General features: G+C 31.5%; 2 protein-coding genes, 1 long non-coding RNA gene and 1 pseudogene across 4 annotated transcripts; all 4 read right to left on the reverse strand.

The window, feature by feature from the left end:
- Positions 1-627: 627 nt before the first annotated feature.
- Positions 628-2458, reverse strand: LOC124896051. The gene is made up of 3 exons (XR_007052441.1): positions 2327-2458; positions 1912-1984; positions 628-1003 (listed from the first exon to the last, which is right to left on the reverse strand). It is a non-coding gene; the product is annotated as an uncharacterized LOC124896051 (long non-coding RNA).
- A 1829-nt stretch (positions 2459-4287) lies between these two features.
- On the reverse strand, positions 4288-7069 carry LOC107859804 (protein trichome birefringence-like 34). 2 transcript variants are annotated; one of them, XM_016704915.2, is made up of 6 exons: positions 6333-7068; positions 6019-6246; positions 5749-5920; positions 5467-5660; positions 5195-5353; positions 4288-4797 (listed from the first exon to the last, which is right to left on the reverse strand). In XM_016704915.2, exons 1-6 carry the CDS (start codon positions 6371-6373, stop codon positions 4446-4448), a joined length of 1146 nt encoding a protein of 381 aa, XP_016560401.2. In that variant the 5' UTR covers positions 6374-7068; the 3' UTR covers positions 4288-4445. The 2 variants fall into 2 exon arrangements, with proteins under 2 accessions (XP_016560401.2, XP_016560400.2); XM_016704914.2 differs by having other exon boundaries at positions 6019-7069.
- A 2708-nt stretch (positions 7070-9777) lies between these two features.
- LOC107861295 lies at positions 9778-12801 on the reverse strand (annotated as a pseudogene).
- Positions 12802-13449: 648 nt separating this feature from the next.
- LOC107859803 (acidic 27 kDa endochitinase) lies at positions 13450-15038 on the reverse strand. The gene is made up of 3 exons (XM_016704913.2): positions 14485-15038; positions 14155-14263; positions 13450-13974 (listed from the first exon to the last, which is right to left on the reverse strand). The coding sequence occupies exons 1-3, from the start codon at positions 14762-14764 to the stop codon at positions 13599-13601; spliced, it is 765 nt and encodes a 254-aa protein (XP_016560399.2). The 5' UTR covers positions 14765-15038; the 3' UTR covers positions 13450-13598.
- Positions 15039-16143: the final 1105 nt, after the last annotated feature.

Below are 16143 nucleotides of genomic sequence, written 5' to 3' on the forward strand. Positions count from 1 at the left end.
AACAAAGTTAAATCTGAATAATGCATATGTATATATTGCAAAATATAAACATATTTGATTTCTAAGTTAAATCTCACTGTAAAAAAAAAAAAAAAAAATGAACACTGAAATAAAATACAAAGTACAAAATTATTGAAAACATATCAAATATAAAAGACTAAAATGGATTACTTTCATTCACTTCAAAATTAGTAAGTTTGATTCACTTCATATGTATTTTGAAAGTAAATGAACAAAGATTAAAATGCATATGTATTTTTAAGTTAAATCTGAATACTGCATATGTATATATTGCAAAATCTGAACACTGCATATGTATTTTGAAGTTAAATCACATTGTAACAAATACAACTGAACACTTAAAATGAATTACTTTCATTCAGTTCAAAATTAGTAACGTTAATTCACTTCATATATATTTGAAAGAAAATGAACCAAGAGTAAATTACACATGATATTAATTGCATATGTATTTTTAAGTTAATATGAATACGGCATATATATATATATATATATATATATTGCAAAATCTAAACACTATATATGTATTTTGAAGCTAAATCTCACTGTAACAAAAAAAATTGAACAATGAAATAAAACATAGACTACAAAATTATTGAAAACATATTCAACATAAAAGACTAAAGTGAATTACTTTCATTCACTTCAAATATAAGTAAGTTTGATTCACTTCAAAACATAAAATAAGTTTCTACAATTAATATCAATATCAAGTTAAATCTTGTCAATTATACAATGTAATAAAACCATCAACCATCAGATTTCTAATACTTCTGTGACACTAGTTATCTTACTTTTTCTAACAGGCCTCAATGACGCTTCGTCGTCACTTTGAGCTTTTTCTTCTTTTTTCCTCATGATGTAATTTCACAATAGTGAAGCATATCTTGTACGAAATACGTTGGGATTGAACTCAACTGAAGGAATGCCTTGACCATACGAAAGGAACTCTGCGTATGTAACCATATACAAACCACAATCCCTACAAAAATCATTGAATAATAATTAAAATATATTTTGTACAAACTTACAAATCCTCTACAAATAACACATCAATATTTCACACCAATATAAATTGTAAATTTTTCTCAATATCATTATCACTGTAGCAGCACATATGTGGTGCGAACTAGGAAATTTCTTACAATAAATATTTCATCACGCGGTACCTATACAAAGTAAAATTGCACCTTATTAAACTGTTAAAAATGATAAAACACAATCAACACATCAAAAAATACATATAAATATGCATATGTATATTTGAACAAAGCAAAAACACAAAACCATCACTAAAGCAAAATACATATGAAATTTGATATGTATGTATCAAAATACAAATGTTTTTCTATACCTTAAAATGTATTTTGAACCTAACAAAAATACAAATAAAAGTGCATATGTATCTATAAAACATACAAACTACATCATATACCTTAAATGTATATTTAGTCAGTCATTTGTATATATGGCAAATCTACATATATTGTATTAAAAAATTATTTAAAAATATATTTGTATTTCAACAGATACAAATACGTCCATAACCACGAATGTATTTGTATATTTCAACATTCTAATATACTGAAAATAAATATCAAGTATAATAAATTTCAAACATCCAACTTAGCAAATTCATTTAACATACAAATACAACTAAACATAGCAGTTTTATAAAAAAATACAAATAAAAATATGTTAACCCAAAATGTATATTTATCCTATCATCTTCACAAATCAGCTTTACTGAAATCCCTAAATACATATCAGTTAATCAGTAAATATATATTAGCTTTACAAAAAAACTACATATTACCCAAAATTGATAACAACTTTACTGAAATCCCTAAATATATAACAGTAAGTAAAAATACTTATACAAAAAAATACCTCTTCTTCCATGTCTTCTTCAACAACAAATCAACCCAAAATCATCTACAATATTCATTCAACTCCGATTATCCTTCATTAATTGCAACAAAACAAAATTCAGTTTCAATTCTCATCCAAAATCAATTTTTTCAACTATATCAACTCATAAAAAAAAAAAAAAATTCACTGAAAAACAATTGAAAAAAAGCTATCAACAATAAATCAACCCAAAATCATCTATAATATCCATTCAACTCTGATTATCCTCCATTAATTGCAACAAAACAAAATTCAATTTCAATTCTCATCCAAAATTCAATGTTTTCAACTATATCAACTCAAAAACGATCTTGATAATGATTTATAGTACAAAATATATATAAAAAAAAAATTGTTAAATAGATAACATGCAATAACTGAATTTAATAGTTACCTGATTTTGTGGATCACAATCCTTATAAAAAATATGAGAAAAATGTGAGGAAAAAAAAATTTGAAAGTGAAATTTGAGAGATTTGAAAGAAAAAAGAGAAAGAGAAAAGGTAAAGTTACAAAGAAAGAGAGAGATTGGGAAGAAAGAGAAATAGAAAAGGTAAAGTTAATAGGAAAGAGAAAGATTAGTCTGCAATTGATGTGAAATCCGCATGTTAAATACGATAATTTTTCAGAGACGCACAAAGTGGGGGATCACACTTAAAATAATGCTAAGTTTGCTACATAAGATAATTTCATTAAAGTGTTGCTAATTTTTTATAATTTAAATCTTAGGTATGTTACTCCATGTAGTTTTTCCTTTAGTAAATAACATTCCACTAACTCAGCGCACAAAAATAACTAAAAATTACACAAATACACTATTTATGATTTCAATATTATAAAAAATCTTAACTCCCTTAACATATTACAAAAATTTCAAGATATACACAGAATGATATGTATATGTCGGTTATGTTATGTATATTAATAGGAAGAGAGTAAAGTAATTTTAAAAGTGAGAGAAAGTGTAATTAGTTTCAAAAGGGTTGGTATTTATGTTATTTATCCAAAAAAAAATAAAAAAATAGAACACCTGTTGGAATTGGCCCATTGGACTAAGTTAATTAGGCAGAAGAACAAATGGAAGACTACATTTTCTGGATGGGACTAATCAATTGGGAGTGTTTTTGATTCTTTGTCCTAATGGGCATAGGTGTAAAACTTTGAGATTTTTTTTGTTTTTTTGAAAACATGAAACACATTTCAACTATTACTTGCAGGAGTATTCTCATTGCTGGTTTTCTGTTGTCATTACCAGAGGCGGACCTACATTGAGTGTAGGGGTGTTAGTGCACCCGTTAGCCTTGAGAAGAACTTTGTATATATAGTTCGTATATTTATATATATATCAGGGTGTTATGTTAAATATGTGTCGTGCACCCATTAAAACAACTGATTTGATTGGTGAGATGATTGGGTTTGTCATTTGAAAGTTGCTCTTTTTACTTGATTACTCAGATTCGAACCCCAACAACAACGTTTCCTTTTTCCATTTTCCAAATTACATGTCTGCAGCATTATTGTGCAAATGTATATATTTATCTTTTGATTAAAAAAGAATTCCTACTTAGTATTCATTTATTTTACATTTTTTTTTCTTTTATGTATTGTGGATATTATTGACCTATTTTTTAATTTATTTCAAAATACAAGTTTCTCTCCAACTTTAAAAGGTAGATATTCTCCATAACTTATAAAGTATAATATTTATTTTCTTTAATCTTTTGATCATTGAGTTATTTAAAAAATTAGCAATTTAAAGTTCGAGATAGGCTTAAATCGAACATTACCCGTTGCAACCATCTGGCAAATAAATCTCTCGAATTTCATATTTTTTTAAAACTTTCTATTATTGTTCAAAATATTAAAGTGCATTAAATTTAAATACGGTGAATAACACACTTTTGTCATATTAAATCTAATAATTAATGATATTCAATAATATTAAAATTTTGCTTATAAAATACTATAATTAACAAGTTTTCAAAGAACGGTGCGTCGAACTTTGACACTATTAATTACTATATTTAAATATAGAGGTGCACCCGTTAAGTTTAAATTCTGGGTTGGCCTCTGATCATTATTATCGTATTTTCGCATCGTGTTTCAATTAAAAGTACCAATTGATCATATTTTGTGGCTTGATGCAAGTGTGCTCTATATATTGGACAAACATACTACGCAAAACATGGATTGCATAAGCAGATTTGAATTGTATATAGGTCATTCAACATCCACTCTTGACAACTGAAAGATTGTTTACCGGTAAGTGATTCAAACGAAAATACTTATTGTCATCCGATATTTATGCCAAACCAATTCATTTAGCTATAAGAATCACAACTTAAAGCGAGAATACAACAACAAACACAATTGATTTGATATAAATATGTATAGATAAGCTTTTTTCATACATTTTGGCATATGAATGAGAGGTGGTCATTCAGTTCATTCAAGTATAAACTAATTCAACTTTTTTAAAACTATATTTGCACCAACTAGTCATTCTGTGTGGATCACAAGTAAAGAAGGTATGCATATAAAAAACTATTCCAAATATCAGGAACTCCAGGGAGGCACCAATGTATACAATCTGCATAACTAGTTGGATTCGCCAATTGTTCTTTAGTCAGAGGATCCCAATGCTTTCTGTAGATGGATGAATGACCTTCCTTTCTATATTCAGAGAGTTGAGTAATATTCAGCAACTCAACTTTGAAACCGCTCCTCTCATTCAATTTCTGGATGGCCACTTCCACCAATTTCATCATCTCTCGATCTGATTCTGATCCCCAATACTTCACATTGGAAATTGGCGCTGTTTCATTGTAGCAATTCTGACCATTTGCCTTCCCCCAATCTTCTGCCCTGCCATTTTATGTCCCGGTTGTTTCTTTAGTCATCTAGTACTCCAATGACTCAGTATGCGTAGTAAACACATAAACTAAGTGAAAGTCAAAACCCAACTAGATGAATACAATGTACATAGCCAAAGTCAAAGAAATAAAACATGATTCATGACATGATATCATATCACAGGAGACCTGTTCCTACACGGAGCTTGACATCAGCTACAACTTGTTTATACTTATTTTCTTGGACTTGCCATCTCCAAATCACTATACTAATTTGAACAATAACAGCAGACTTGAGAAAAATAGTAGTAATAATGACTTCTTGTTTTTCTAGTGAATCAAATGTAATACCCAGTATACCGCTAAATCGACTAATATTTGGGACCAGAAAAAGTAATACTGCTACATACCTGTTGTGAGTAGGTGACAAACTAACAAAGAAAACTCGGGTCTTGGTACGGTTAACATGAGTATCCAACCAATCAGCCCATGTCTGTAGCCCCAACTCGTACGTACGCAACATCCCCAAATATTCATACTTTGCATTTGCGCTTTCAAAAGATCCCCACCTGAAATTGCACAATCTCTATCATAATTACAATGAACATCTTATGCCTAAAATCTTGAAATTAAGTACCATAGCTTTCTTACGAATGGACAAAAGTTGCAAAGATGTACTCACAGAACCTTCAAGTTCAATCTCCACCATAGATAGGAATTAAAGACAAGCACATCAGCATCTTTCCAAATTCTGGCATGCTTCTCTATAGAATTAACTCTCACAATCCGCTCCACCACACGATGATATGAAGGATCGTCACAATTTGATTCAACTAACAATGGTGCCCAGTAGAAATCAATAGTCGCATTGTACTCCTTCACAAATGTTAAAATACAAGAAACTAATTAGCAACTGTAATCAAAGTTCAATGGAAAGTAGCAATTAGCAATTGTTGAAACTCACAATAGCTTTAAAGGTGACCAAAGAGCCATTATAGTGAACAAATTTGAGATGCTTAGGGATTTCAGACTCTAATATGCACACAATTGAAACCCATTGATTCCTATTGAGTGAATCTCCAACATAAACAACCCTTTTGTTCCTCAATTTCTCCAACATCGCCGTCGCATTAAATCTTTACAAAATCAATAATTACAATCAAATACCCAGCAACAACAACAAAAAAAGTAGTAGAAAAATGAAAAAAAAAAAAAAACCAGAATAATCCGTTACCTTGGAAGGTCACAATCATTGGGTCGCCATTTCCAGGAAAGATAATCAAGATTCTTTCTCCCATACTTTTGACAAGCCATTCCATCATCCATGAACGAACAATTTGTCCCGTTATACAAAGGGCAAGATTGGTTATCAAATACCCATTTGCCAGAATAGAAATCGCAGCCAGATAAAGAGCTTTTCGGGAGCTTCTTCTCTACTAACTTTGGAGCTCCAGTTATTCCTCTGGACATGGACAAAGTCGTAATAATCACTACAACCAAAGTGATAACTGCAACCAGTAACTGAAAACGTAGTTGAATACCCATTACCTTGTTTTTAAAATTAATGCAGAACAGTACTGATCTTCCATTCATTTTTTCTCTGCTTTTGCTTTGGGTTTGCGATTGGTTTCAACTTTAAGAATCGTGAATCCGTCAAAGAAACAGCCATTCCATTATAGGCTGCTTATGTTGACCCCAACCAATCAACCACCCAAAATTTAGGACTGATTTGGAACCAGGTGACTTTTGTCTCTGCACCTATAACAACTTCCCTACTCCCTACTTTATCATTCCCAATTTGTTTATTTTTACGAATTAGAAGTCCGACTAATTTGAATCACGTTCGCCAAAAGAGCTATTTTGGTCTTGATGCTTCCTATAGGATTTTTTTATATATCAAGAGGTTTAAACCTAAAAACATTGGTTAAGAATGGAGTTGTCCATTGCTACACCACAACTCACGTTGATTTTCTTTTTTTTTTTTTTTGGATTCCCAATTTATTCAACTTCCTCACCCTAAAATATTTGATGCATTTTCTAATTTTTGAAATTTAAAAATCTAATTCAACTTTTAGATGCTATTGTGAGAGTTTTTAAAATTAAATTACGATAAACTAGGTGTATTATTATAGTAATACTTTGATCTAGAGCAATAATTTTAAATTTTACATCAATAAAAGAAGAAAAGAAATGGTAATTGTTTTCTAAACAATACTGGAAGCATGAGCAAGATCGAGGAGGGTTATTGAAAGCTAAAGTAGATACATTTTTGTAAATTGCTAATGACGACTCTGTCGACTCAATACCTTGTGTAAATGAAAAGTTTTTTTCTTCTTTCCTATTTATAAAAGATTAATTCATTACTTCCTCTATACATCTTTAGTTATCATGTTTGACTCTACATATCTCTTTAGAAACAACAACTGAAATGATAATTAGACAAGTAAAATTGGATAATTGATTTTAGTATACTACTTAGACAAGTAAAGGACTCGTGGAGTATTTCTTTTGTTTTCCTTTTCTTACTTTTCCCCTTTTACGTAATAATTTTAGATCTGTACGTTTGCGAAAGTTTTAGATCCACTATTCACAAGTCAACCTACGGCTGCTAATTAATGGAACCCTAATTAATTTAGAAACTAAAATTTGTCAAAAAGTCACCCTTTTTACAAGTAATTACACTCTCTTCCATTTTTTTTAATAACTTTACTCTCTTGCCCTAATAATATACATAACATAGCCGATATATACATAGCATTCTGAGTATATGTTGAGATTTTTATAATATATTTAGAGAATTGAAATTTTTTGTAATATTAAAAACATAAATTGTGTATTTATGTAATTTTAGTTGAAGTATTATACGCTCAAGTAGCCCAACGTATGGCAAAACAGGTTCGTAACGGCCCATTAATTTTCTTTCTTTACAATGAAACCTTAAAGACAGACAGAAGTTTGTTGCCACATGACTAGGTCAATTTGGCATCTACGTTAAAGTAAGGGTTGGATTGAGTTTCACTGAACTATGAGAAGTGGCTTATTTATGTCATCCGTTAAAAGTTTGGCTCATTCATATCGTCGTGGTTATAAAACCAGTTCATTCATGCGATTACTTTTTTAGTCTTGATCCATTAAGAAGAATCCACCCACACTCAACCTATCACCTTAACCCACTTTAACATTACTCTTAATTTTGATCCTAGATTTAAACACATATATAATCATTTAGTCTTCGAACATGAAATTTACACACTTGAATACTATGTTTAGAATAATATAGGTTAGAATAATTAATAATTTAAAATGACAAATGAATAAATTGTGATTAAAAAATAATTTATTTTGACTCTCGAAATTCGAACATCATCACATAATTTAGGACGAAGAGAATACCACATAAATGAAGGACCACAACTTTTAATTAGGAAGAATACCTAAAAATTCCTTCTAAATTTGGATTATAAGTTGTATAATTGAATTATTGGTAGTCTTAATTATTTCGTGAATTTGGCTATTTGGTAGCCTTTATACTCTTTAACGTGGACGAGACGTAGAGCATAATTTTTTTCTGCGTAGATGGATTCTTTAATATACACCTTAAAGATCCATTAATATACACATAAATAGTGTCTGCGTGAGTAGGTACCAAACAACACTAAAAACTATGTGGACTGAAAACACCCTACGTACCTGGATGTTGGTCTTTTATTTATTTTATATTTTTTTAAACTCTAACACGCCTAAAAATAAATTATGCTCTACGTCTCATCCACGTTAAAGAGTATAAAGGCTACCAAATAGCCAAATTCATGAAATAATTAAGACTACCAATAATTCAATTATACAGCTTATAATCCAAATTTAGAAGGAATTTTTAGGTATTCTTCCTAATTAAAAGTTGTGGTCCTTTATGTATGTGACATTCTCTTCGTCCTAAATTATGTGATGATGTTCGAATTTCGAGAGTCAAAACAAATTATTTTTTAATCACAATTTATTCATTTGTCATTTTAAATTATTAATTATTCTAACGTATATTATTTTAAACGTAATATTCAAGTATGTAAATTTCATGATCGCAAACTAAATGATTATATATATGTTCAAATCTAGGGTCAAAATTAATAGTAATATTAAAGTGTGTTAAAGTGATAGATTGAGTTTGGGTGAATTCTTCTTAATGGATCCAAACTAAAAAAAAAAATTAAAAAAATGACGTGAACCTTTAATAAGAGGTCACGTGGCAAAACAGTTTTGTAAAAAATCACCGTTAAAAAATAATGGCATGGATGAACCGATTTTATAACGGCGATGACATGAATGAGTCTAACTTTTAACGGATGACATAAATGAGTCATTTCTGATAGTTCCGTAATCTAGAAAAATACTAGGAGTGGAATGGGGAATAGGTGTGGGGTGGTCAAGATGGGGTTAGGATTGATGCATGTGAAGATGAGATGTGTTAGAGGGTGAGAAAGACACAATCTTATAAAATGCCACTTGAAACTTATCTTTTTACACTTTCATTGGAGAAAAAATTTTCCTCGTCGAAAAGAAATTGGCTTTCCTTAAAAAATTATTTACAATTTTTTTGGATGAAAATTGCAAAACATTTCATTCATACCGAACACACCATAAGTTATTAAATGCATGGTTCAATTATCTGCCCCAAAGGTTAATTGGACGGAAACAAACTAAACACTGGGTCATGGCCTAACTCTCTCAACCCTTACTAAATTTTTCATTACTAATTATTTTATTTTCTTATAATTCATTTAAGTATCTGACAAAATTTTTCCTTTATTATGACGACATATATAATATATATCAAATATAAAATTTAAAAATATTTTAACAATTTCTTATAGGTCAATTTTACGTTACAAATCAACCAACTTTTGAATTGGCCAAATAACATGATTAAAATATGTTGAGCTAATAAACTAACGTATCGTTAACCCGCCAAAACTTGGAACTATCGGACAGATCGAGATTTTATGGGCTAATTTTGCTGCTACTATCCTTGTCATAGAAAGTCCACCAATTTAAAACAACCAATGAATTCAATTACATTCTTACTATTTCAGTGAGAATTAGTCTCATTTGACATGGGTCACAAGTAAAGAAGGTAGACATACAAAAAATGATTCCAAACATCAGCAACTCCAGGAAGACACCAATGTATACAATCAGCATAACTAGTTGGATTTGCCAATTGTTCTTTGGTTAGAGGATCCCAATGCTTTCTGTAAATGGATGGATGTGCTCCTTTCTATATTCAGAAAGTTGAGTAATGTTGAGCAAATCTGCTTTGACACCACTCCTCTCATTCAGTTTCTTTATGGCTGCTTCCACCAATCTCATCATTCCTGAATCTGATTCTGATCCCCAATACTCTGCATTGGAAATTGGTTCTGTTTCATTGTAGCAATTCTCAACCTCTGCCTTCCTCCACTCCTCTCCCCTGCCATAATATAATTCATACATTTTCTAAGTAAGTATTATTACTATGATTAGAAAAACTAATTACAAAGAGAAGGGGTGAATACAGGGGCGGATCCAGGATTTGAACGTTGTGAGTACTCACTTCTGTTAAGGAAAAAAAGTGTGTTGCTATCAGTAATTGTATCCACGCCACTTCGGGCATCAAGGTGCTTTAGTTTCACGCCAAAGCCAAAGCACCCAATGTGCTTCACAATACATTATAACCAATTTTACTGTATATTTATATAAATATATAGAATTTTTATTGGGGTTAATTGGTGCTCAAGCACCTGGCACGGACTATGTGGGTCCGCCCGTGGGTGAATAATATACCTGCTGTGCGTGGGCGAAATGCTAACAAAGAAAACTCTTGTTTTGGTACGGTTGACATGGGTATCCAACCAATCTGACCATGTCGGTAGCCCCAACTCGTAGGTACGAAGCATTCCCAATTGTTCATACTTTGCATCTGCACTTTCAAAAGAACCCCACCTGATATTGCACAATTAACTGTCATATTCAATGAAACATCTTATTCCCAAAATCTTGAAATCAAGTACATTTTCTTACGAGTGGCTTAAGGTTGCGAAGATATGTACTCACAAAACAGTCAAATCCAGTCGCCACCATAAATAAGAATTAAACACAAGCACATCAGCATTTTCCCAAAATCTAGCATGTTTCGCTATCGAATCTACTCTCAATACACGATCTTTCATGCGATGATGCCAAGCATCGTCACAATTCGACTCCACCAGCAATGGTGCCCAGTAGAAATCAATTGTAGCATTGTATTCCTTCACGAATGTTGGAAACAAGATCTAAGACCACTGCATTTCAAACATCAATAACCAAAGAGCAAACACAATAATATGGTTGAAACTCACAATAGCTCTTAGTGTGACCAACGAACCATTGAAGTGAACATGTTTGACATGAGTATGAATCGACGACTCCAGCATGCAGACCATTGAAACCCACTGATTCCTATTGAGTGAATCTCCCACGTACACAAGCCTCTTGTTCCTCAACTTCTCCAACATTGCCGTGGCATTAAATCTTTTCGCGCAAAATCAAGAATTACGATCCAAAATCATAAATACCCACGAATACAAATGAGCTAACATAGAAGAAAAACAGAAGAAAATACCACTACCTTGGAAGGTCACAATCATGGGGTTGCCATTTCCAGTAGAGATTGTTGACATCTTTTCTCCCATAATTCTGACAAGCCATTCCATCATCCAAGAACGAAGTGAAGGAACAATTCGACCCGCTATAAATAGTGTGAGACCGGCTATCAAACACCCATTTACCTGAAAAGAAATTGCAGCTGGATAATGAGTTCAACTTAGGCTTTTTCCCAATTCCCTGCAGCCTAATCTCTCTGGACAAGGACAAAGTTGTGATAACTAGAACCACAGTGATAACTGCTACCACAGCTGAAAACTTAGCTGAATACCCATTACCTTGTTATTCCATTTCATTTTCTTTTTTTGATCTGTTTCTGTTACAAGTAGTTGAAATATGTCATCATTGATTTATTTGCATCCTGATGACTAAAGTTGCTGATTTGTCTCTGCAAACTGTAGTAATAAAGAATTGCCTAGTACTTATAATTAATTATTTCCCTCCCTTAAAATGATAAAATAATATACTAAATTTTAATGGAATCATTTTCTTCAATTTAAATTGAAAATGGTGAAGAGATACGTTCATCGATTTCCTCGAATTTCTACTACTGGCACTACTCATATTGTGACTACTACAAGCTTAGTAGTAATAAATTGAAACTGAAGCATGTGCAAGATTGAAGCTTGACAAACGCTTTTGAATATTTTAAAAGAGAAATTAGCTGTCGATTAATTTGGATATATGTGTCTTATTAATGACTACTCGACAACTCGTCAGAATGCCAACCAACCATACTGGTATGTTCAATCTGGGAAATTATTGCATTTAAGTATTTATTCTTTACTCATATTTAATGAAAAGGTGACTGCCTTTTGTGTAACTACGACTATAAGTTTGAAGGAATAGACAGGTTCACCTTCTAGGTTGGCTAAAGTTCTAAATATACTATTGTATTTTTCAACTCATGTAAAACCAGTTGAATTACTAAAGTTGCTTCACTCAGATATGAGAAGACTGATGCTACTATAGTCTCTTGACTTTGCTTTCATATAATCTATTAGACTAGAAGTAACGTTGATTAAATTTCATCCATTATCACTTAACTTTGTATCTATTATTCAAAAGTTATTTTTCTTTCGTTCATGATCATTTAACTTTGTATCTATTACCCAAAAATCACTTTTCTTTCATTCATTTCATTCATGGTCATTTAACTTTACTCCTACCATCAAAAAAGTTATTATGACCGGATTTTACAATAATTCTATCGAAAAAATGATGTGTCAACCTTAATTAGTTCTTAATTAATTTAAGTGAATATATAATATATTACTCATATCTTGATCCTTTTTATATATATATACACAGCCCAATTTTTCTTATGGATTATTTAATGGAAGAATATCAATTTCTTAATAGATTAGATTACCTAATGAAGACTATTTTCATAAAAAAAATTTGATTGATATTTTTATGAAATAAAATTATGCTTATATATTCTTAAAATCCTCTAAAGTTGAGACATGTGTTGGCAAAATATTTTTTCTACTAATATTATAGTATGTAGTTGATAAAATTATTTTTCTCCCTCTAAAATTGTGATATATAGTTGATAAAATTATTTTTTTCGTACATTTTTTTTCTTGCCACTTGAGTCTTTGCATTCGGTATATCATAATAATATGAATAAAAGAAAAATAACTTTTGCGTAATAGATACAAAGTTAAGTAACCATGGATAAAATTAACGAAAGAAAAATGACTTTTGGATAATAGATACAAAGTTAAGTGACCATGAATGAAATTTACTCAATTACCGTTATAAGAAACAGTTTACAAGAGTAGTTTCATCAGTGGAAGGGAGGGAGAAGGTTGTTCGACTGAAGCAATCAGGTCGTCTATCAAGTTTCAAGCACCATGTTTTGTTCAATTTATTTATTTTTTTGGTTCAAATTATAAATTGTATCAAATTAGCAAGCGCCGATTTATTTATACACCATAGTAGTGACAAGGAATTAGAAATTTTACGGCGTAACATGAGGTCTATCTTTCCAAGAAGACGAATAAGAAACTATATTTCTCTATTTTAAATGGGCATCCAGAATCCTTTATTCATTTTATTCATACATAACTTGTATACTGTCATCACTGTGACTAAATCATAACATGATTTGATTTGTTTTCTATGTGACAAAGCCTAGGCCTCGGCAAAGTTCTTCTGGTTGTAGCAATCAAGGTTGTCCCCAGGAGCAACATTCAATATGGTACAATACCTTTGGTAGAACCCAATTCGATCTTCCACCTGTGGATTCTGCCCTTTGCCACATTCAATTCCACCGTTAATTATGTTGGTAATGACACCATAGCCCGGTTGTCGATTTGCTGAAGTATCGGCGGCCGATGGAGTCCATTGCCCCGTGATAACGTCATGGCATGATGGCTTGTTGCCTTGTGGTGTCATCCAGAACCATATTGCTGTTTTGAATGACACAGTTGCATCTGTGGCTACTAAGTCAGGGTTGTTAACTAGGTCTTGTCCAATTGCTTGCCCAGCTAAATCATAGTTAGATTGCCTGAAAAATTTTATCAGTACGAAATCAGTCATCAGGTACTATAAATTGATTTTCTTTTTCCCTTTCATCTAAGATTCCGTAGTTGAGACAAGTTAGAAACAAAATTGAAACAAACATAGAGTAATTGACTAGTCAGACTTGAAAGACGATTGGTATAGTGTTTTCCGGTGTCTTACGTACCCTGTCAATTGGATGGGTCCTCTGCCATAAAATCCGCTACCCATTTGGTTGCCTTCCCTAACAAAGCAATATCCTCCGGCAAATGGACCATCTGCACTAAGGCTACCACCTGCGACAGCACAAATATTTCACTTATTATCGTAGAGCATACAAAGTAAATCCATTTCTTAGAAAGTTCGATAGCTAGACACATGTATTACAAATATTTACAATTGACGATCAATCCAATTTTATGTACAAAGATGTTGAACCAATAGTACAACGCGAACGGAGTCAAAAAAAAAAATTAGTAGCTTAGGTGAAGTGTAGTTAAGGGATGAGCCAAATTACCAGTAGTTTCATGAGAAGTTTGACCAAAAAAGGCAGCTATTTCCGTCTTACGGGCACTATCATCACCAGTAGTACCAAAACCTGGAAAGGAATTGGCAGCAGCTATGAATGCATCGTAAGTGTAGAAGCCCTTGGCAGGGCATCTATCATCGTCCCTATTCTTTAGCATATTGTTGAACAAGTCGTTGGTCACAATTGAACCAACATCTTGTGCCAAGCTTCCTGTTAGGAACAAGAAAAAGACGCAAGTTAATGCCAATGGTGAACTCAAGAACTTCATTTTTGTTTCTTTGTTCTTTGTTATGCTTTGTGAGCTACTAGTGTTTAGTAATGTAGGTGGTTATTTATAGTGATCGCTGATCAGTGACTTTTCCAGTGATAATGTTAATTGGGACTTTGATTAATTTGTACTAATTTGTTTGTTTTCCACAGAAATTAGTTGTCAAGTTTGCTTCTTTGTTTGGATCATGTACGTGTGTCATCATAAATGGCCGAAGCAAACTAGACACAATTTTTTCTCGTCCCCTAATAGTAATCTAGGAGATAGATATATGACAAAATGTATATCAAAATTACAGTTAGTATAAGATGTCTTCGGTGCGAAGGAAAATATTGTTTTTCATTTCTCATGGTTTGTTTGACTAAAAATTTTAAATAATATTTTTTTTAGAAAGATAAGTTTCTTGAAAATGATTTTCTTAATCAAACTAGAAAAAATAAGTTAAAATATTCATACTAATCTCAAAATAACCCAACTCCACCCCCAAAATAAAATCTTCTCATGCACCCCTTGCCCCAACCCCTTACCCCCCCCCCCCCCCCCCCCCCCCCCCCCAATTTTTTTAAGAAAGTTCTAGTTTTCCCCCCCTGTTCCCCCCCCCCCCCCCCCTCCCAAAAAAAAAAAAAAGAAACTTTTTCTTAACCCCAGCCCTAGCCCCTCCCTTCCCGACAAAATAATTTTCTTTAAATTAAAATTTATTTTGTAAAAAGCTTTTAAAAATTTTTCTTGTCCGACATTCCTTTTCATTATTTTATATTAAATATATATAAATACTTTTATAAAATATTTTTCTATTCGCATGACTAACACACATATATAAAAAAAGTAAAACACAAATTATTTTTACTAAAAAAATATTTTTGATGAAAAATATTTTCGCTCGTACCAAACATACCCATAATATTGTTGGTAACTTCACCATATAATAATTAACATAATTCAAATCTCACCCACAACTACACCTATTTTTTTCTTTCTTTCTAGACGTGGTGAAATTATACCAAGTCATTAAATTTAAGTCATTAGACGTGGTCAACTTGAACAAATTTCCAGTATAACTGTATAAGTCAAGTCTTGCTTCTTCTTTTTCGGTCATCATTACAAGTCAGTCTGGAGAGCTATATTTTCCACACATTCATGTGAAAGCCATTACGTGATATTAAATGGAGGGATTGTTTTTTCTTTTCTTAACTAGAATAGTATGGTACGGGTCTCACATTAAAATATTTTGATCAAAAAATTACATGTCATAAATTTAAATATAAATGGCTTTAGATATTTGACCTCAAATAAGAATATATTTTTTCTTACTTTTTAATATACTAAAAGTATCATTTTGCTCATCTACATCTCAAATATATTTTTAAATTTTTCATATT

Source organism: Capsicum annuum, chromosome 2 (assembly GCF_002878395.1).
Source record: "Capsicum annuum cultivar UCD-10X-F1 chromosome 2, UCD10Xv1.1, whole genome shotgun sequence".
NCBI classification, from domain to species: domain Eukaryota; kingdom Viridiplantae; phylum Streptophyta; class Magnoliopsida; order Solanales; family Solanaceae; genus Capsicum; species Capsicum annuum.